This window comes from Poecilia reticulata, linkage group LG22, assembly GCF_000633615.1.
Source record: "Poecilia reticulata strain Guanapo linkage group LG22, Guppy_female_1.0+MT, whole genome shotgun sequence".
Taxonomy (NCBI): domain Eukaryota; kingdom Metazoa; phylum Chordata; class Actinopteri; order Cyprinodontiformes; family Poeciliidae; genus Poecilia; species Poecilia reticulata.
Window position 1 is genome coordinate 14,249,774 of NC_024352.1, and position 23,773 is coordinate 14,273,546.

Consider the following 23,773-nt stretch of genomic DNA (forward strand, 5'->3'; position numbering starts at 1 on the left):
TTTTCCAAGCTATGAATATCTGACAGAGACATTTGTCAAATGAAAGAGACACACGTGTAAAACTGGTCAAGGAAAGCATTAAAGAGAGTTCAGGTGGAGGAATCTGTTGTCACAATAGCTTTTTGTTGTGTGCTCCATAGATCTTACCATTGTGGAAAAAAGAACAATAAAAAAAGTCACATCTGAAAGAAATCCATAAGAAGATGCCATTTAAGTTTCCTCAAAACCATAAGGGACACACCAAACATATGGAAAACTGTAAAAATGCTACGTATGACAAAAAGCTAAATTTGCACCCTAAACACTCCATCCCCGTTGTGAAACTTTGTGTTGGCAGCATCATACAGTGGGGATGTATTCTTCAACAGGGATGAGAAAGCAGGTTGGATGGAGCTAATTACAGGGAAAATCTGGAAGATGACCTATTAACATATGCATAAGACATAAGGTCCACCCACCAGATGGTCCTGAATGCTTAAGTAGAAGGCAACGTGGCTTCTCCTTTTTTTTCTCCAGGAAGTGTTATGATGCCCAGAATGAATAAATCACACTCAGACTGTGATCTACTGCAGGTGTATGTGTTTTGCAAAATATGGCTTCAAGTGATGTAGAAAGAAAACGATCACTACAAAGATCCAAACTTACTCCACAACAAATTTACCTACCTGTAAGAAGAATCAACCCTTCATTTTGCTTCTCAGAACAAATCTGGAGCTTTTTTCCATGTCTACATTTTCTTGAACTGCTTCCTCACATGTATTTTTTTCTCAGATCACTTCACACTGGAATCAAACCAATCCTTTGGGAAGCCCTGTGGCGTTCCTGCACAGCTGGGTGTTTCAGGAGATCCACAGAGATACTTGATATCAGCACTTCGTGTCTTCCTTGCTTTGCAAGCACGCTCTATTCACTCTGCGTCTCTCTCTACCATTTAACACAATGAGCAGTAATTATCCAAGCTGCAATCAAATCTCTGATTGTTGCGTAAATCTTCATCGCGCTGTGAGGGATTTTAGCACATTCATCCAGATGCTGATGTGCCACAGAGGGAACACAGAGAGGCTTGCTCAGTGAGAAGAGGGCTGGAAGGGAGAGCCACAGTGCCTCCTGTCTGCAGTTAGAAACAAATGACAGGCAATTTAAAGCCACACTGTGTTTAATGGCACTGCAAAAAAAAAAAAAAAAAAAACGTAAGCAGATCTGCATGGCAACTTAACATGCCTATTTGCAACTCTTTATTACTTGTACAAAGCACTTATGTCTTCAGCCCTGTTTCCTCTGAGGTCAATGAAACGGTGCACAATGTTCTTCTGCCAGTAAACACACCATAAAATAGATAACCTCAAGGTGGAGAGAGGTTTGTGCAAAGTCAGAATGACATTGTGGAGTCCTGATTCAATGGCAAGATTGCACACAGATGAATATTCCAACGCAGCGGAGGAATATCATTAATCAGGAAGTTACCTTTTCTGTCAGGATGTGGTGCCGTCGTCCCAGACAGATGCTGTCTGGGGTCAGGGTGTGATGACTGATAACATACATGAGAAAATTTTTTTCCCATCGCTACTTTGGTTTAAGCTGTTTGTTTGGTGTTATTTCAAGGATTCTTGACTGCCGTGGCTCTAAAAAGTCCTGCTCAGACGCCCAGTGGACCATAAAACACTGTCTGGGTTCTTGTTGCTCTTCAGAATTCAAATAAATAGTGTCAGAAATTAATGAACTTATCACTGACATGACTGTCATTGCTTATGTGCTTCTAATGATGCTTTTGAACTTGGGCACAATGGTGATTCAAAATGTAGCTTTCAATTAAATGTAATACTAAGAATTTGGGACATGACTTTAATGTATTATGGATTTTCTTTGATCTTGTTTAAGTCAAAAGGTTCTTTAAAATATACTTCAGCTAACAGCGACGATCTGGCATAACGTTGTATAAATGTTTGATCACTTTTCTTATCAGAGTTGGTAGATTTCATTTAAACCGTCTAGTTTCCTGTCAGACTCAGCTTTTAACAGCAGCTCATAAATCTTCAATAATATTGAGGGCTGAATAAGATCTGGAAGCTTAATACTAACCTGCTTTGTACATTAAAGTTGTATCCAGGTTTTCATCATCAAGCTGTTGATTTAAATTGATGTTGTTGATTCTAACATCCACATCCATCCATCCATCCATTTTCTTGCACCCTTGTCCCTCAGTGGGGTCAGAAGGGTTGCTGGTGCATATCTCCAGCTAACGTTTTGGGTGAGAGGCGGGGTCACCCTGGACAGGTCGCCAGTCTGTCGCAGGGCAACACAGAGACACACAGGACACACAACCATGCACACACACACTCACACCTAGGGGCAATTTAGACAGACCAATTAACCCAACAGTCATGTTTTTGGACTGTGGGAGGAAACCGGAGTACCTGGAGAGAACCCACGCATGCACAGGGAGAACATGCAAACTCCATGCAGAAAGACCGGGGCCGGGAATCAAACCCAGAACCTTCTTACTGCAAGGCAACAGCTCTACCAACTGCGCCACTGTGCAGCCCCGATTCTAACATGTCATGTAATTATTCTAGTCAAAGATGTCAAGATAAACTTTTTAAATGTGTGAACGTTGCATTAAATGTCAAGTGGAGGTGGGTGGTAGCATCATGCACTGGGGCTGTTTTGCTGCTAGTGGTATGGATGCATTGCACAAAGTGTATAGATATTGGATGTTCAAGTGGGAGTTTGACCTGAAGCATGGAATATAGCTGACCTCAACCCTGCTGAAATGGATCACGATCTCCCAAAAGTTTGTCTCAGAAGACCAGGCAATTTCAGTGAAGAAGAATTTGCTGCTAGTTGTCAAATATCCATGGAGAATTGCAACAGAAACTTGGCAACAAAAGCAAAAGCGGTGACTTTTTATCAAATATTGGTGGGACTGTAGAGTTAGAGAAGATCAACAACAATAAATACAAAACATATGCATTCAATTCTTGGTTTTACAAAAGGCACATTTACCATTAAAATGCACTAAATATATGAGTGGAAGTCCAAACTCATGGCAATAAAGCATATGGTGAATCTATGTAATATTCTGATCACAGATTTTGCCTAAAAGTTTGCTAGAATTTCTCACAATAAATAAATAGAAGCCATAAAAATGCATTCTTTTCCAAAAACACTGTTTGCAGTTTTTGTTATAAACTACCTTTCTCCCCTCAAGCTCTTGCATTTCTCCTTTTCATCATTTTGAGCTTCCAGGTTAAACTAGTATTAGCCCCAAATTACTTTTCAGAATGTAAAGGCGGTTGGAGGGTTGCACGCTTCCTCTGTCCCATGAAATTGTTTCTGACTCCTTTCCTTAAAACCAAGATGCTTCAGAAGTGAGATTTATAGAGAACTTGGAAGATGATGATCTGAAATATATCCATAATCTTCTTCCACTCTCAACAGAAGCAATAAGATGTCTCTATCAGTCACGATGTTTGTAATGGCAACATTGGGGCTGAGATTGAAGCAAAATGAAGGCTTTGAATTGTCTGAGGTAATTTTGATTTTCTATTTGTTCTTTAATGGATAACATGAGCTAGTTTTGATGGGTTTTTTTTCCACAGCTCACATTAAAAGCAACAGAAACATTCTCACTGCAAAGAAAGAACAAACAACCTCAGGGATTGTCAGGTTGTTTACGTGGCGCTTCCTGCCAGTTTACTTTAATCAGAAGTGCAATGATTAGGACCTGAAAAGCTCGCCTTAGGGCCCAGCACAGACAGGAAAGGTTTGATTTCTAGCCTTTATCAGTGTTTCTCAAGCATACAGTTTGTGTACAGAAAGAAGCCAAGAGGGGCGGTTGCACGTCAGCGAGGTCCACAGCTTGTTCTTGCTGGCGGCGTGGCTTATAAAGTGCTGCTGATTTGTAATTTCCCTGTGCCTGCAGGTTCTCTCAGGGGAGCGGGCTCCTGCTGCATGAGCTTGCTCTCTGCATTGACTCTCATGAATGATGGAGGAGGCACGTGTCGGCAACTTTCCGAGCCGCTTCTCAAAGAACTCGGATGGTTTGTAATGTAGAAACTGGATAGGTTGAAAGAATAAACATAAAATGAAGTGAGCTTAGGTTGGAAAGGAAATGCAATATGGGATAACAACTTCCTGGTAACATTTGCTTTTGAGTTGAGTAATAAGTTTATAAGTTCAGGCAATCCTAACTATTATGATTAGTCAAACAGTAAGAGTAAGACACCTTTTCAAATCTTTATCTACTGACTTCGTTATGTAACTGTGTGACTGTCTCTCATTTTGACAGGGAACGCGCCTCATCAGCTGTCTTCGCTGCATTATTTATGAAGAGAGTGAGAACGAGCGACTCAAGCACAACCCATCATTCTTAGATAAATGTCTCGGCCTTCTGGTGGAGCATGGGGAGGGCTTATCTTGTTTGTATTTTTTTTTCTTTTACCCAACAAGACAATTAGCACCCAGTACAACTGACTTTAAACATGCATTCACTGTAGCAAACATGCAACTGATATTAGCCTAATGAATAAAGATGTATTTCAAAGGTCAATAGTCTGATCTTATGGAAGGAATAAACCTGCACACTGTGGATATGGTCCATGCTTATCAAAGCTGACTAAAAATGGTGATGAGATGTTTAGATGAAGCCACTAGGGGGCGTTTTAATTCCTTTAAATTAAAACCTGTCGCTTTGTTTAGAGTTTACTGATTTTATCGCCCTCTGGTGGTTTATGATAAATAGTTGCACAACTTAAACCACACAAAATCCTGTCTTTCAACACTGACACTGTAAAATCTGCCCGACCAAAGTATTTTACATCACACAGCTGTACGTGTTGAAAAGGGTTTTTTTAATGTATACAGTTTTCTTCGTTTTAACGTGTTGCCATTATTTGTGATAATTAACAAGAAATGGCTTTTCAAAAAATTTATTCAGCAATCAACATTTATTTCAAGGTAAACTGATATCAGGCAGCATATATCGATTATCTCTGTATTGCAGATTTTAATGGTTCATTAAGGAACTTAGATCATGTCAAAATTATGTAATTTGAGGATAAGACTCAAAATTACAAAATAAGTTTCGGAAAACTAACACTTTATATTTCCAACCCACTGGTATGCTTTATTAAAAAAATTCCTCTAAGTAACCTAGACATCTTAAAAACTGAGTTGAGGGTCAAAATATAGAAACTCCACTCATAGTAATATTTTTAATACTTTTGACCTCGGCTGTCCAGGGCATGTGCTCAGATATGAAGTCAGTTCATTTTTGATGTGTTGGCAATTTAAATGATTAACAGACAGGATAAAGAGGTGATTTAAAAATTTCCGCTTGTCTTTTGAATCAAACGTGGCTTGTGGGACCAAATGTTTGGAGTTTGCTTGTATGCCTTCAACAGAGATTAGTTTCATAATAGTTAAAAGTGAAGTCTTGATGTGTTTATTTGTGAGACTTTTAGAACTTGCAATGGCAAATATGAAGTGAAATCCACCAACTGAAAGAAATATAGTAACCTAATGTTGCTATTTTGCCACTTTTCAGGGCTCTGTAGCTTGAAGTGGGGGGTATATACATTGCACCATGCAGCCATCCTGGTCCTGAGTTACCCTGAGGAGTTTTACTGAGAACCTCACTGTAAATGTTACACGATGGCCAAACACAGGCCTCATGCCACGCATTCTCTCAGGAGGTGTTCTCCACCTGTTTAGATCTCGCTCCTCTGACTGTGTGTGTGTGTGTGTGTGGGGGGGTGTGTGTGTGCGTGTGCGTGTGCGTGTGTGTGTGTGTGTGTGTGTGTGTGTGTGTGTGTGTGTGTGTGTGTGTGTGTGTGTGTGTGTGTGACCTTTTACTCTAGTCCCACCCAAAGTCGCGTATATTTACTTAAAGGACAAAAGTCTCTGTCATACAATCACGCAGACCCCCATGGCAGTGATATAGTTCCAGGTCTGCTCCACATGGAGCCCTCTCAGGGGCCCACGTCCCAAAGGTCACAGCATCAAAGACATCACAGGTCAGGGAGCCGAGGAGAACCTGGTTTAACCCTCCGGTGCCCTTTGCATTATGATGTAGATACACCCACTCTCTTTAGTTCTATACAATACGTGACGAAAACCTGAGCAAGTTTATGTGTTGTTGCCATTGTTGCCTTTGATTTAAATTCTGATCTTGATTTTCGTTTTTTCTGTTTTTTACTTTGAACATTCTTTTGTTTGGATAATGGTCTTGGATGATTGCCTTTCTTGCTATGAACATAACTGTTCATTCCAAATCATCCAATGAGAAGAAAGAAAATTAGAAAATACATTTATGTGTACTCTGTGTCTAAACATTTTCAGAGATTTTCATGTAATTCTCTACATGCACTTTAAACTTCTCTGGAATCTATGACCCTTATTTTTGACCCAGATCTCAAGCTCAGTAAGATTGAATTGAGAGCATCTGTGAGCAGAACTTTTCAGATGTTGTCTCAGATTTTGACTGAACCAGTCTAGCACATGCATTCATTTAAAGAGTTTCATTGTAGCACTTCCTTTGTGTTGAACAATCACTGTTCAACTGTAAAGTGAAAATCTCGCACAGTCTCAAGATTTTTTTTGTTTCCTCTGCTGGGAGGGAACATCAGAGGCAACATAAAACATGTGGTATAAGAAATGAAACCTGGGGCATCTGGTCAACAGACGAAGCTCCTTCTTGAGGCTCAGAGATTTGATCTGAACCTGCTTCTTTTCAGAACTGTTGGCATCTTTATGGGTTAATTAAGTGTACTGTATTTCAGTAGGTTGTGTCCAAAGGCACATGCTACTATGAGTCTGTTGGCACATTGCCCAGCAGAGCCCCAGATATAGGGAGACTTCTAGAGAGGTGCTAGCAATGGGCTTTCCATTGCTTCTGCTGAAGAAAAGCTTCCCCATAGCATAATACTGTCACCACTATGCTTTACCACGGGGATAATTTCTTTAGGGTGATGTACAATATTAGCTTTGCAATAGGCCGAGCATTTTGCTTTTAGGTCAAAAAGTGTAATTTTGTTCTCCTCTGACCAGAGGTCCTTTGTTGTGTTCCCCAGAGTAATCATATTCAGCTTTATTGACCACAATTGTTTGTACAAACAATGAGTTTAACTTCGCTTTCAGATGCTTTACACCATTGACACATTTAGTATGAGGGAGCTGAATTAATGTCTTTTTTCAGACTCAATGCAACTTTTTAAAACTAGAGGAAACGAGTCCAAACTTTTTCTGGAAAGACTGATGTGTCTACCGACTATATTAACCCATAAAGTTGTCAAAGCATTGCAAATCCCATCACCTCTCAGCCATTTCCATGGAGACGGTGATTATCCATGCGAAGAGAAACACATTATGCAACACAGTAACAGACTTGCCATTCAGAGTTAATGGGATTATATTTCAGTCTGTTCTGCTCTGACATGTCAATAAACCGGCTTTTGCTGAAGGTGGGGCTTTTTTTCGCAGCCAGGGGCTTCCAGGACACACGGCTTCTACATTTTGGGATAATTGTTTGAGAGATTTTCACTATTTTCTTTCTCCATGGGAATGTGCCAAGTAATTAAGGCATTTTTGTAACATTTTAGGTGACAACATGTAAATATTTCGCACACATTTGGTAAAAATTCAGTGTTTTATCGAGAGCTTTCTTTTCAGTGTCCAACCATTTGCTTTACAGATGGAGTTGACTGAAAGGAGGAGCGATGGAGGGCAGAGGGCACAATCTTACATGAGTTTCTTTTTACTCTGCAACCCAATAAATTTGTGAAAGGCCTAAATGTGAATGGGAGGGAAAGAGGTCACTGAGCAGCACAAATGTAAGGGAAGGAGAGAGGAAATCTAATCAGCTTGGAGATGCTAATTTTATGGAGCACCAATTAAGGAGAATTTTTTTATGACACTCTTTTTGGAGAAGACAAAACAGCAGAGCTGGGAGGGGGTACTTTAGCTTGAATGGTTCTCTCTTCTCCACTCCCCCCATCCTTTCCTCTGCAGGATTGAAACCAGTCTCTAATGGGATGGCACCCACTTTACGCCTGCCCTCGCCCACATTGAAGAAAGGAGGCAGACTCTGTTTGTTGTTCTGGACGGTCGTGCGTCCCGTTTATCACTGTCACTTCACTGAAAAAGGAGGACCGAGGGGGTGGTGCGGAGTGGGTTTCTGGGGAGGTTAGCCGTACAATCTGTCCCGCTTGGGGTTTTACGACTGCGGGGGCCCCACGTGGCGAGACCCCCACCCAGCACCAATACATCTCCATATCTGCCTTTCGGGCATCGACGGCCTTTGTATCGGCTCACTCCGGCTGCCAAGATGTGTGTCTGCACTGTGAACTGGGGCTTGGGTGGAGTACCTAACTAGACAATGATGGGAGATCCGAGACTGCCAATATTTAACCAGCGAGCAACCCACTCACGCCCCTGCATGGCTGCAGAGCCCCCTGTGCCTTTGTGGACTCTGAGTTAATCTTTCAAAGGTCCAAGCCTTGCCCACTGTCCCCTAAATATACTGCTACTCAGTCTCTTGAGCGGTACTTTTATGGGACCTTTTGTCACTGCTTGTGCTGTTTACTCTGCCTCCACTGCACTCCATAACTCCATGATCCTTAAATCCTTCTCGGAATTAACTCTTCATTAATAATACATTAGAGAGGAAGTGAAGCAGAGTGATGCCTTTCCTAAGTAAACAGGAATAAAACCTGCAATTAATAGTGCTGATAATTAGAGCTGGACCAAGATGTTACGGAACCCAATACTCAGTTTTTCACCCCACTTTTCAGTTCTTGTGTGTTCCTCTTCCTTTCTTTCCATCTTTAGATACATCTGGAAAATAGTTGCTGCTCGTTTATTGCCCCTTCCTTTTAGCGAGCATTTATGGACCCCTTGTAAACTAGTATTGATATTTAATGCTGCGCTCAGCAGGGCAGGGCTGTTTTGCCAAACACCGAAGCCCAGCACTCTGTGGAGCAGAAAAAGTGAGACAAAGAATTATATTAATAACAAAGGTGCTATAAATCCAAACTAAGCCCTGTTGCCAGCAAGAGACCATGCAGTCACAGTACCATTCCTGCTTGGATAGCTGCTTTACACATTTTGGTTTGTTCAGTTGAGATGGAAGAAATCTCAATGTTTGTCTTTTTAGAGAAATGATGCGTTCTTAGCACTGTACAAATATCTTGAGTTGTCCCTCATTTTCATGGGTTTGAAAGTCATTTTAAGACGTTTTCAGAAAAAATTACATTTTGTTGATAAAGCCTCTGAACTCCTCTGGGTTTGCTCTTCTTGAATTTACTTAATCACATACCATCATAGTCTTGTATTTAAATGGGATGTTTTGCAATGGATCAAAACGAAGTAGCACATCATTTTGAGACCCATGAAATGGATACAAATGCAGTCACCTCACCAGAGACAATCATTTTTAGAAGCATTGCTTGCTGAAGTTAAAGCTGCTTTTTTAGGTTTGTCTCTACCAGCTGTACATGTGACATACTACAGTGACATTTTTGTCTATCCATCTGTGCTAAATAGTTCATAGTTCATCTTCCTCAGCTGCAGCCCGCTTAGGTAATCACTCATCTTTACAAATCTTCACACAATAGTTCTGGTCTTAGTTTCTCCCTCCATCTTTCTTTCATTTTATCCCATTATTTTTTGACACTTAAACGAGCTTTAGGTATCAAAAAACACGGAACGTTTGCGAGTTTGCATTTGTGTTTGGATTCTATTATTCTAAAAAAGCTGTTAGTTTTTAAAAGGACTAAAATTCACAATTTAAACATCGGACATCTAGTTTGGTGTGCTGCTGTTTCCTGAAATGAAAAAAATAAAGCTGCCTGAGGCATTCGAACAGAAGGTCATAGCAGCTCATAACCCTGGTAAGGAATTCAAAGAGATATTAAAAGTGGTGGAAGTCACCTTTTCAGCTTTAAATATTGTCTCGAAGTGGAGGACACTTCAACCTGAAGAGCCTGCTGAGACAGGAATATCTGCCTGAGACTCGCTGATGTAAAAACATCTAATATATTCACATTTTCGATTGCATAACACATTTCATTAATGTGTTTCCCACAATCCCCACCACTTTGGTTAATCTCCTAATGATGAAATAAATGGAAAGGCTAATGGGCTAATGATTGCTTGTAATTGTAAAGTGGGGCTGCAAACCGCATAGCTCTGAAATGAGCGACAAATTGCTTGTAGAGAGACTCAGAAAACACTATAATTATAAAAGAAATTTAAAAGATGAACATTTTGAAGCAATCATCCTGCCATATGATTGCTTTTAAATGTTCACCTTTGAAATTGCATTAATTATGCAAACCAAAGGACAACTTTGCACATTTTCATCTCTAGTTATCTTTAACTTAAGTTAATAATAGCAAAAAATTATTTGTGTTGATAGAAATGCTAATTTTTACCATTTGGTGTAAACAGCTATTCAGTTGGACTATTTTCTATTATACAAAATTATTTGTTACTTATTTAAAAAATGCCCACATCAAACAGGTCTGAGCAAATCTGTGCTAGGTTTTGTAAAGGAAGACTGTGCTGCTGCTCAGAAGGTTTCTTCTCACATCATCCTGCAACTGAATCTCTCACCTTAAGCTTTGGTGAACTTGTGCAGTCTCTCTTTCTACAGACATGCACTTTTAGGTTAACTGTAGCAAGTACATGAGCCTGCTATTGATTTTTCTTTTGAATTTAGACATATGATGACTAAATCTAAATCTCATCTGACATTTGCATCAGTCTATGTGAAATGTGAACTACCACCACAAAAATAAGTAATGCCAAAATTTGAGAATTAAGAAAGTTCTTCCAAGTAGGAGTTGTATTTAGTATTATTTAAAAAAAAAGAAAAGAAAAACAAAAAATTTTCTAAAAACTGCCGTGGATTTCTTTGTATAAGACTTAACATGTATTCCACCTCCAGCTTAGTGCCAGCGGGTAAAGTACAGCCTTTACAGCATAAACTTGGTGTAACTGATATCAGACACATGTTTCAGTTTTAAGAACCAATCCATTCACAATTATAACACCTTAATAAAGGACCTGCAAACAAGTTAATGTTCAAATAAATCACCCTGTTAACAAATTGTACTACCTTTATGCATTTCTTCAAGATTAACAACTTAAACACAGAATGAAATGCACAACCTATCACTGTTTATATGTTATATTCCACTGAATTGATCACAGACTTTGGAGCTAAAAACGTCCCAATTGGACTGCAACAGCAGCAGAACTCCTCATCAATATTCAGGTCTGAATTAAGATTTAATGTGTCCATAATAAACCACCTGAGCCTTGTGAGTGGCTCCTGGACGGAATATGCGGAGTGTATGGCCAGCTGAAAAAGGAAAGGAGAGGGCTAAAAAGAGCAACAAGAAACTGATATTAATCTGGGGGCATAACACATGATTCATGATGGTGTTTTTTAGTAATACACAAAACGCAGATGTTGTAGTGGGAATACTCATTTGTATGAAGTCTGACTCGTGCCAAATGCAAAAACAAACTAGAGCACACTGAGATTGTGTTCAAGTGTTTTTTTGTTGCTGTTTCTTTTTATCTGTGATCTCTTTTATATCCTCAATTCTGAATGAGCATGAGCCACAAACCAAACATTCAATTTTACAACATCTGTTTGAATGCAAGTTTAATGTGTCAACTCAGTGAGGAGAAACATGTACACAGTATCTATCAACATTTTTTTGATATGATTCATGTTTTACAGTTTCTGCAAAACTGGAAAGTCATTCATGTGAAGCTGGATTAAAAAATCAACAAAACCTACTGTTTGATACATTTTTTTGGCTTATTCAATCTTCAAATTTATATATTAAAACATTTATTTAAAATATATCAGAACAATGTTCTGATCAGAAGCTTGGGAGGGAGCTTCTGCAAAAGACATCACCAAAAAAAAAAAAAATCTGTTTCATTCACCTGCTTGTGCCTTCATGTTTCCAGAAGCAGAAATTTACCTTCATTATTTAGGGCTGATGACTACATCTGGGCAACAGAGTCTTAATTAAAAGTTTAATTTGCCTTTTATAGAAAGTTAGAAGCAGGTCTACCAACTGGCTAAGAAGAAGATTAGACAGCATTACCAGCAGGGATGCCAATAAGTACAATAAAATAATTTAGTACACGATTTTAAGCTAAATGTCAGAAAACCTTTATTCTCTAAGATAATTTTAGTGCTTGAAAAGTGTTTTAAAAAAGTCAAAATAGGACTAAAGTTAATTTGCTTGAATTTAAAAACCCTCTAATTTAGAGGAATTGTTCCAGAAAATAAGAATTTTTGAATATTGCAGACTTATCAGATCATTTTTATTCTCAAAAACACATTTTACAAAACCTATGATTTCCAATCCAAAGTCATGTTTAAAAATTTGTTTGAAAATTAAACACAAGACAGATTAGCCTGAAGTTTTATTTTCTCCAAAAGCTCTAGCTGGACTGTTTCTTTTAAGCATTTTTGGCTACCAACTGAGCAGCAATAACTTCTGTATTACATCAAGCAAAAAGTCCAGGAAGTCAATTGTGTGTTACTAACTAGTCTGATGGCCTGAACAGACAAAAACTAACAACACAGCATGCTTCACTCAATGACCCTGCAGAGGCTGTATACCAACCAAACACATGTGGGCACACACAGAACCCATTGATCAGCTCGTCAATCACTGGTCAATGAGGATGGCCAGTGGCCACCAACACTTGGATCATTGTGCCTGGTGACCCTGAGGTCAGAGGTAAGTAGCTAAAGAGATGAGCCCCACTACAAAAGAACTGCATCATGTACTTTGCACATACAGTGGCGTTGCCAGCGGCACCGTTATGAATGGACACATGGCAGGCCTGCCCACAGATGGGACGTGAAAGTGTGTTTGTGTGTGGCAGGGGCTGTTGCTGGGGAGAAGGAGCACAAGCGGAGGTAACAGACTGAGACAATGGTGCTGATGAAAGGCAGGTTTCGTGCCGAGGCTTGAAGGAGAGAGATTATTGGGAGAGAAGTTCCCCATCAAACTGGAATGGTGGGGGCAACAGGGAGTTGGGGAGTGGGGGGGGCAGAGCAGCAGAACTACACAGATCGCTGACACAAAGCCTCCCCCGTGCACCAAGGAGCTGCCAACTGTTCGAAAGTGTGACCAACACAATGCCAAACAGATACACTAAGACTGCATCTGTGCAGCCATTTGTTTTTTGTTTTTTTTTAAATAGATGTATATGTATATTTAACTCTGCTTGTATTCAGAAACATTTGTTTTATTTTATAGGTAAGACAATTGATTAAATAAAACTTAAGGTTTGATATAAAACATTAGGTTTAAGCAAAATGTCTTTTAAAAGAAATCCACTCCTCCTTTTCATAAATACTTGGAAAAAATTAAAGATTTTTAAAAACATTTTTATTCAGTTCATCTGTATACCAATTTTGGGATAAATGATGTGCAGGATATGGTGTATTGTCTACATTTTCTTCAGTTTTTGCATAATTTTTTTATGACATTCAAATGTTTTAAAGCAAACAACTTTTAATGTCAAAGATAATAAGAGTACATATAAAAAAGCAGCTTTCAAACTATTTCATCTACAAAGGCAAAAAAAAACAACACATAAACCATCCTGGTCAGACATCATGTCCAGATTGACCTTCTAACTCATACTCTATTTACACTGCACTTTGGTTTTTAATTGTACTTTCAGATTTATCTGAATTAGTTTAAGCTTTTTTCAATTTCTTTGGTTGACTCTTGTTAAAATTACATTGAAATCTCATGTCTTGCTCTGATTTTCACTTAAAAATATAGCTGTATGCTGTATGAAGTACAAATGAATTTTTCTCTGCGTTTTAGTACTTACCTATTCCTTTAGGCATGTGAGGTAAAATGTATTCTTTTTGCTACTGGTATAGTGTTGCTCAAGATAGTGAATTATAAAGTGATGCAGTTTGTCTTTGTAGCTTATCATACGTAGTAATCCGTATTTCAAAAGGAGCTGTTTTGCAGTTTAACTAAAGCATTTTTTTTGTTTGTTTCAATAATTGCCCAACTTGCTATCACTCGGTCTTCCACCAACCTGAAGGCCAACATCTGGATATGGTCTCTGCACCTCCTGCTCAGCAACATGTTTGGCTCTGTCCCCTTTCACTCTCGCTCCCCCTTTTAGGCTGTCTGTCCTCCCTCAGTGTTTCCCCCCGGGGTAACTGTGGGGTAATTTATGAAGTTCTAGCAGCATGGAGTAGGCCAGTGTGTGAGACAGCCTGCTGACCAAGTCCCATTCAGCTCCTGGACTCCTTTTATTCCTCTGTGCTTGGACGCCTCCTCCTAACTACCCTCGCCCTGCAGCCTTCCACAGCATGCAATCCTCCACGGCCCCTTAAAGATGAAGGTGAAAGTTATTGGAGTCTTTAGTGACTCATAAACATCCTAGGGGATTTTCATACTGCCTTTGTCTCTTTTTGTCGTGGGTAAGATAATGCAATTGTTTCAGGCAGTGTAAATGAATAAATCAGAGCAGTTTGCGTGAACAAAAAGCAGCACTCCCTGTTCTCAGAAACACTTGTTAGCCAGTTATGTGCTTGGAGAAACAATTTTATATCCTTTTCTCCTGCTAAATCTACAGATAAAAGCAGCAGAAATTCACGTGCAGTGCCTTGCAAAAGTTTCCGTATCCCTTGAAGATTTTCATATTCCTCACTTCACAAGTACAATGTGTTCGCTCGCAAAAAAAATCCCAATAGCATGCTTTGAAGTTTGTGGTTGTGAAGTGACCTGATTCTCATTCCTTTCCCAGTCGACATTTTGTAGACTCGTCTTTCTTGTTGCAGTAACAGCTGGAAATTTTTGTCTTCAGCAGCACATTTTCCATACTTGCACATCTCAAACTTGAAATGCTTGTTCATCCTTCTTTGAAAAAGATGGATGGAGTTCATGTGGCCTCATCTGATCAGAGCGTCTTCTTCACACGCATTACTGTCTACATGGCTGGTGACAATATCCGTGATGGCCTACTTTTCACACTAACTTTCTTATTGGCATTCTTCCAACATATTTGAGGTCATGACTAATATTTTTTGTCACAAAGTGTGATTGTGAAGGATCCAAATGTAGGCAAGAGAGATGCTAAATTGTGCAAAATGTGTCTTACTTAAAAATAAAATTAACCTCCAAATTAAGAGCAAAGCATTTCCAGATGAGGTCAAAGATCACTGATCACTCGTAATGTAAAAGTGTGATATAGTAAAACATAAACTAGGGATCACACATCTTCTCTGAAATAATTCACAGTCTGCTAATTAAGTGACATTATGTTTTATATCTGCACCCAAACAACTATTTGTTTCAGCGATCAAAGTGAGCCCTCCCAGTTGATCTGAATGAGGCAGCAGAGGCACTGATTTCCTCTCCAGAGAAGAAATGGCTCCGCTGCGGGGCAATGCCCAGTAATGGCACAGGAACTAAAAACATAATAAGGAAGACATTCTGAAAAGAATAAAAAATCCTCAGCACAGAATAAAGTTGTTACTTTAATTTACTTCAATTGATGTGGCGGAAAAATAGCACACATCTCAGGACCAAAACTGAACCAGCAGTGGCTCTGAGTAGAAAATCCCCCTGATTTTTGGGTCTCTGCAGCTCTTCCATAGTTATCTTGAGCTTCTTGCTTCTCTGATTCATGCTTCCTGTGAACAATCTGTCTTAGTGTCTTAATGGGTTTGCAGCTGCTCCACACAATTTTCATTAAGGATATTATTTTATAACCTAATATTTCTTTAAACGTCTATAAAACCTGCAGACTGAACTGTCTGTGTGATGCTGATTGTTTGCTAATGTCCTCTAACAAACCTCTAGTGCCTTCTCATTACACCTGTGTTTTTTAGTGAGATTAAATTACAAATAAACTACATAAATTCGCTGAAGGGAATTGCTTGTACTGGACTTTATTTAGGTGTAAAAATAAAGCAGGTTAGATATGCCACTTTGTGTTTCTCAAAAACATTGAATTCCAATATAACACAACGGTGTTGCTGGTTGTAACGTGACAATCTGTGGAAAATTTATATGTATACTTTTGCAAGGAGTTTTATCTTAGCTGACGCAAGAACGACAGTGTGTGATCCATAGTGAGAAAACTGTAAACAACCCCAGGATCTTCTTTCGGCCACATGCCCAGATAAAAGCCTGGCGGGTGTAGAGAAGATCGAGCCCCTGATCCCGTTAAACAATGACCAGCAGAGAGCAAAAGAGGCCTTATGCTGAACAGCACAGGTTTGCTCTTCAGCTCAGTGCTTTATTGAGCTATAAGAGGCCCTAATCTGGGCTGATCCTCTGTCACTACAAGCATATGCCTGTGATAATGCCCTCATTTTATGGTCACCTGAGCACTTTCATTGGAGTGCACCCCATGAGGCAACAGAAAGCGGGACCGTAAAGCCGGGGGGAGAAAAGGAGGATGTCTCACATCTAAGACCTGGATGAAAGGTCCTGAAAGGTGACATCTAGAGAAGAAAGTTAAACACTCTGATGGAGGGTTAAAAACTGAAGGATTATATGGAAACATGGAAGGTGGTTACGCTTTCATTTGGAAAATGCAAAGCTTGGAGATCCTTCTGTCTCTCTGTGTGGCCCGTTGCCTATGCAAACACATGAATAAGAATAAAAACAACACACAATGGGATTTATTTGACCCATGAATATAAAAAATGAAGTAATAGAAGAACTATCGATGCACTCCACTGATCAGCAAGTGTCCATATGTCTTCCTGTTCTTGGTGTCTGACAGTACGAATCATCTCCAGATATTCACGTCAAGATTTTCAGCACGATTTTTCAAATTCCTTTTTGGCTGAAGACATTACATTTTCTTTTTTATTAAAACACTAGAATATTTTGTCTCACATTGTTAATTAGTATCTGACCCAATTAACAGATGAGAATCCAGCAGCCATTTTGGCTCCGAGCCTGACGATGGGAAAATCCATATGCTCCAAATAAATGGCTTATGTTAGCTCTCCAGGTTCCACCAATTATAATATCCCTGAATATTGGCTAATCCGAAGCGCCCTGATGGAGCGGTGGTGGGGGGTCTTCAGAACCCTTTTGATTCCTGGTTGAGACGCTCTTTTAAGTCCGTGAGTAGAATCAGTTTGGGAGGATTTTTTGCTTTGAAGTTGCACATTAAGCAACATGTAAACCACTGGGAGACCCATCTGGCATTTAACAACGGACAAATCTGAGGAGCAATTATAGACTACATGAAATACAACAATGTTTTCTTTACATGTCTACTGAAAAGTTAATGCAATATTGTCAGAACATGAAAGTACTTTTACCAGAGGAGGATATTTGGTACAGATCTTTTAATAATTAGATGAGTAGTTTTTTTAAATTTTTTTATAGTAGTAATGATTTTCGAGTAAAATGAGGAGAGATTGTAGGCAACCATGCAAAACATTTCTGGTAAGTTCTTTAATCTATACATTAAAATACGGGGGGTGAAAAGGTAAAAAAGCAAAGGTGAAATGTTTTCACTTGCATTTACCTCTACTGTTTTAATGAATACAAGAGAGTGAAAAAAATACTTATCAATATGCATTACAGCAACGGCATTTTTCTATCGAGAAGGATCAGTATTCAGCCTTAGGCATCATATCCATCTTAGTCATTATACTACAGTTAGGTTTGCAAAACTACTAGTGACTTAGCATGTCAGCAAACACCAGTTGCCACTATGTACTAAGAAAACATTATCTTATTTTAATCATTGGCTAAAATGTTAGCATGTTTATTATCAAAAGCCAACATATACCCAGAGAAAATTGGGAATACTCCACTACCTCTCCAGTTGTTCTCTTATCTCATTAAAAGGACTTTAAAGATTAATAGAAAAGTTTAGGTTTTGAAATTAAAGTTATTTTGAAACCCTGGTACATGTTACTTGGCTGTTACCAATCACCAATCAATTTTTCAAATCCAAAGAAATATGCCTGGTGTGCACATTTTCACAACAATCGCATCAAACCTCTGTTAGTGCTCACACTACTTATTTTTTCTTATTTTATCCTTTTGCATTTAAAAGACCCTTCAAATTTGTTATAAAAGTGTTTTGAAAAGGGACGGAACAAAGCCTTTCCACATGTTAGATATGATAATTAGTTTATTGTTTTGTTTTTTGTAGAATTTGAAAGCTTTGCAATTGCTGCTCTGCAGGAATCTTTGCAATTCAGTCTCTCTTGCTGCTCTGGAAAATGCTGTTTTTAGCCTCCTATTGCATATTTTCAAAGAGGACATGTTTGATGCTGCAGGGAGAACAACAGCCTGTTGTACAAAGTTGTCTGTTCGAAAACATCTGAAGATATAAACTATGCATGAACGTATATATTCTGTAAGAAGTCTTTAGAGTGTATCTTTAACTTTTAAAGATAAAAAGGTAATATTTTACTGAAGTAGAAGAAAACATACCATTTAATTATCTGAAGACTGTGCTTTGGCCTCTATAGTATCTTTTTAACTCTCCATGAAGGACCCCCTTCCAGAAACAGTGATGTGATTTCACAGACTGTTTGGAAAGCCGAGTCAAATTTATTTGACCTTCTTTGTCTTAACTCCTAGTTGAATTGTGCCCAGTCTTCCATTAACGCTGCTCTTTACATGTTTAAGCCACCTCATATGGTGTCTCATACCTTTCTCCAAAGTGTCTCATAGAAACCATATGTAAATAAGGCCTTGGAGGCATCATCTATCTGGTGAAATGGCAGACAGCAATAAAAATGGTGGCCTGTTGAACTCTGAGGTCAGCACTTTCACTTTCTTTTCAGTCAAACTGAAAAACTCAAGAAAAAAAAAAACACTTTTTTTTTTTATTAATCTTGATTTGTCACATAAACTGTTTGCATTTTTATATAGCCATGGATGATTTTATAACAATAGCTGAGAATGAAATGTGAATACATCTCTGTTTTGGTTAATGTGTAGTGGACTCATTAGATTCGGGGAGTTAAAGGGGGTGTGGGAAGGTGAAGTGGGGCAGCATGAAGGAGGTGTAACAGGGGGGTGAAAGTGTGTCCCTTCTGCAATTGGCTGTGGCCCTAAGTGTCTCATTATGCAGCTTATTGTTCCTTTGTTGTGTCCCCAATATAAATGCACACCAGCAGGCCCACGGCGTGACAGATTTCAAACACTTTCACTCCTGTGGAACAGGCTGTGCAGCAAAATCTCCCTGTGACTCTTTGAAAATTAAGGATTTTGGACAATTTTTTCAAAAAAAAAAGAAAAACAAACTGAAATGGATTCAGATGCCAGCTCCACGTGCAGCCGATCCTCATCTCCAGACCTGGTGGTGGATGACTCTGCCGGCAGCTTCTTCTCGAACACTATTTTTCAGAAATACTGCAAGGAGAATAGAAATGGCAGTGAGGCTGACCAAGGCAGGACAGAACACGGAGGCGGGAAGACCAAGAGCAGGTCTGAACTCAGCAAGGAGGAGATGCAAGACTTGAGGCTCAAAGTCAACAGCCGGGAGAGGAAGAGGATGCATGACCTGAACCAGGCCATGGACGGACTGAGGGAGGTGATGCCCTACGCTCACGGACCTTCTGTTCGCAAACTGTCCAAAATATCCACCTTGCTTCTAGCTCGCAATTACATCCTCATGCTGTCCAGCTCTTTAGAGGAGATGAAAAAACTGGTCGGGGACGTCTACGGGGGTGGTGCTGCTGCCCAGAGCCGCTCCACTGCCCACTCAACTATCAGCCATGCAGCCACATCTGTTCACCTCCCTCTGCATCCTCTGGCCCAGTCCCTTCACTCTCTGGTGGGCAGCACACCTACAGCTCTGCAGCATCACTCCTCTCCTCCCTCTTCAGCTCCAGCGCCTCATTCCCCTCCATCAGCTAGCTTCCTGGGCTTCCACGCTCCAGTGCAGGGCCTTCTCAAGGACCCGCTCCACCTTGGCGGCTCCTACAGACATTTTCCTGGCATGCCATGCCCGTGCACACTCTGCCAGCCTCTGCCGACCGCCACTTCCACGTTGCACAGCTTGTCTATGAACAAATGAAGGAGGACTCGCAACAAAATGACTGAATGCCAAACTTGTTCATATTGTACATACAAACTGCTGCTATTTTGTCAAAAAAAAATATTTTGTACTTTGTGATAGAGCAACATTGGGCCTTTTACTTGTGTAACAAAATCTGCAACTTATCCAATGTTTGTGGTAAGGAAAGCTTGTAAAAAATTGGAACAGATATGTTCAGGATTTCTATTTTCCTAAATTAAAAAAAAAACATTTGAAACTAACTTGTTTTTCTCATTCTTCTTATTAATGGTACTTTATCCAAATTGCTGCTGAACAATGAAAACCGCACAAAACATCTTTACTTCCAAGTAAAAATTTGAGACCAGAAATTATAGATATGTGAGTTTAATTATTATGGAACATAGATTTTGCACAGATTTTGTTAGTAGAAATTGGTAAAAGGGGGGATATTTGTTGCTAACCAGCTTAGGGCACAATAAGAGCTAAGGAGGGACAGGAGGGTGAGACAATACGACAGCACAGAAGCTGAATGTGGCGCCATCAATCTTCACCTCAACAGGGTGTTGGAGATGAAAGGACGACACAGGCGCCATAAAGGCGCGTCACTTTTGTCAGATGCAGGCGAGGGACACAACGATGTCCTCAGCTGCAGGCCAGCCATTTGTCACTGTCTCGTATGATTATGGTTATAAGGCATACAAAAGGATTCAATTAAAGCTAAACTCATAATGCAGTTTCACGAACATTTCCCCACACCATCCAAACACTGCAGTCAGCGTTTGCTGTGAGCGTCATAAAAGTCAAATTTCAGACCATATGAAATAAAAAATGGCTCAAATAAACCACAAACCTGGCTGTTTATGCAAACAAGACCTATGGAGAGCCATGAACATGATTTAGTTAAACAAGTCAGCAATGGCTGGCCTTCACTTAGCAACAAATCAAGCGTGTAAAATACATGCTTATCCTCCCACGGCTGACAGATGAGCTGGAGATCAGGGAGAATGAAGAGATGTAAGTCATTCTCACCCACCTCCTCCTTATCACAGAGCTGAAGAGGGTTTGAACAATGGCCATGCGGACACAAAGACAGGGGGAGTCAAAGCTCTCGTGCCTGGGACATAGACCCCCTCCATTCAATCTACATTTCATCATGGTAACAAGCGCTGTCGGGCCAAAAGGCCTGACACCCTCGCTCACCACAAAGGCGGTTAGCTCAAATATATGAGGCTATTGACACTGTAAAGAGCTCCTGTCAGCGCCGGGGGTTTGTCAGCTGTGGGATGTCTCAGTAGGGGGAAGCAGCTGCCAGCCAAACCAAGCGCTGCGGCTTCTGTCGTGGGGACCGGCACCGTGCCGTCACCTGGTCCCAAGTCCCATGACACAGAGAGCCACAGACCTCCCCCTCTTTACTGGGGCACAGGTGGGAATGGGAAGCTGAACACATTGAGGAGATTAGTGGGGATCGGCTTGCCTTTGCTGGAGGTAGATAATTAGAGACACTGACTTGTGCAAAGCTGGTGTTTTCTGATTGGCACCAGATGGTGTTAACCCACAATATGGCATCAGTGGTCTGGAAAGTCTACGTGCGTGTGTGACTGGGTGGGTGGGTGGGTGTGTGTGATGACTGTGGTGTGTAATGGATATGCTTCTTAAATCATACAATATGGGCATGTCCTCTGTGTACCATTATGAGCAGCCTCTGCAGTCATCACTGCTGTCCTCAGCATACGCCGACCAGCAGAGGAAGTTCTGATTTAAGTGACATAGTTACCATGTAACTATGTCCACCACATAAAATTATTCCTACATTTAAAAAACAACAACATCCAAAACTATTTAAAGCTCATTGTTGCATTTGAATTTATTAATTAACAGATTGTACATAAAGATTCTAATATATTATTATGACTACGGTAAAACTAGCTTTCAAAAAATCTAGTTAAAAAAATATATCATGCTGTCAAATCTACTGTTAAAAAAACAAAATAAATATAATATTTTTCAAACAGAACATAATTATGGCAAATGTCCTTTAGAACACTTTCAATTAGGTTTCATAATCTAATCAAAATCATTTAATACATTTTGGTAAAACGCTTAAAATGAAGCATCTTAACAATATCCACCATTTTATGCAAGTCCAGAAACATACCATGTTTTCACATGGAATATTATTTCCTGTTTCATCTTATGATTCTGCTAAAAGCCAGAATAATATTATTTTTTTGAGAAATTCCTTTTTGAACTTTCAAATTCAGGGGGGTTTATTTAAGTCATTATTTGGTGAAATTGCCATTTACATGTTAATTTGGATCATTCCTCCACCAAGTTTGTAGGCTCCCTTTCTCAACCATCTTTTTCAGCTCTGCACACAAATTTCCTGTGAAATGCTGACTTTATGTTCCAAGTAACAACACAAAGTAAATAACTTATTTTAATGTATTTGTTTTGATTCATGCTGCAATACATGAATTAAGTGCCTCAGAGAACCTCCTATACCAAGCCAAGAATGCTGTGATATAGCATTACACATTCCCCTTTTTGTTAATTTAATGTCCACGCCCATGTGGACAGATGGATAAGTTAACTGCTTTAGATTCTGATCAATAGAGGGCTGCTTATCCCGACTTGGCTCAGGCCGACCTGCGCTGACAGAGTTAATTAGGGAACTGAAAGGCCCAATTAAGGGGAGTCGGGGCTGGATGGGGGCAGACATATTGGAGGACATACGTACACAATGTGCAGCGTCTGGAGAAAGGCGAACTTCAATTAGGGGAGGACACACTTCCAGAGGCTTGTAGCCTGTTCTTATTCATTTTTTTTCCTCAGTAAAAACACCCCCTACCACCCTCTTTTCCCCCCACACAGAATACTGATGAGGGGAAAAGCACAGCTGCTTGGGGTCAATGCACACATCGAATACGGTAAACACATTTGCTCACAGATGTACAGAGAGGAGGAGACTGATGACAGGATTCACGTTCGAATTGCTAAACGCTGATTAGTTTACATAATGGCTGAGAAAAGCTTTGATCCTCATACACTTAGTTTTTAAAGTTTAAATTGGGCTTAATTACAAAGAAATGTGTGTTAAACTATTAGAATCCCTTGCTGAATGTTTGTCCTGGATATTATCCTATTTTTTTTGATACACTGAAAATCTGTTCTTACTTAATAATGGTGGAAAACATCCAGGATGATTTATGTGAAATATATAACTATAAATTTTAACATAGCAGGGAATGTGTAATCTCTTTTTATCAGTTTTTTTTTTCAAACAATCTTTTCAGCATGTAATTTTGAACTTATTATATGTTTGTCAGTTGTAAACATGTGGATTGTAAGCTAGACATTTTTAAAAAACGGGAAAAAAGTTGAACCTATAACTTTTAAAGCCTTTTCTGAATTGCTGTAGCACTAGAAAGAAAATTCTGAATAATGCATTCCATTTTTTTATATGTTGAAAAAAATATTTATAAATTGTTTAATGATATGAAACAAAATGTAAGTAAATACAACAAGAAAACTGAGTAATAAGCAGTGACAAAAATGTTATCAAACAGGTGGCCAACATGAATTTCCCTATCCTTGTAATTATCTTATAGTTTGATTTCATATTCTGGGAGAGTTTTAATTCTGAGTAGTTTATATTTTAAAATGAAAACAGATATTTATTTTTTTTTAATAAATGATAACTTGATCCACAGTGACT

The 23,773-nt window shown here is 39.4% G+C and overlaps 1 protein-coding gene across 1 annotated transcript; it reads left to right on the forward strand.

The window, feature by feature from the left end:
• The first annotated feature begins 19,206 nt into the window (after positions 1-19,206).
• On the forward strand, positions 19,207-20,275 carry olig4 (oligodendrocyte transcription factor 4). Its single transcript, XM_008399619.2, has one exon. The coding sequence runs from the start codon at positions 19,306-19,308 to the stop codon at positions 20,074-20,076; it is 771 nt and encodes a 256-aa protein (XP_008397841.1). The 5' UTR covers positions 19,207-19,305; the 3' UTR covers positions 20,077-20,275.
• The last annotated feature ends 3,498 nt before the right edge of the window (positions 20,276-23,773 follow it).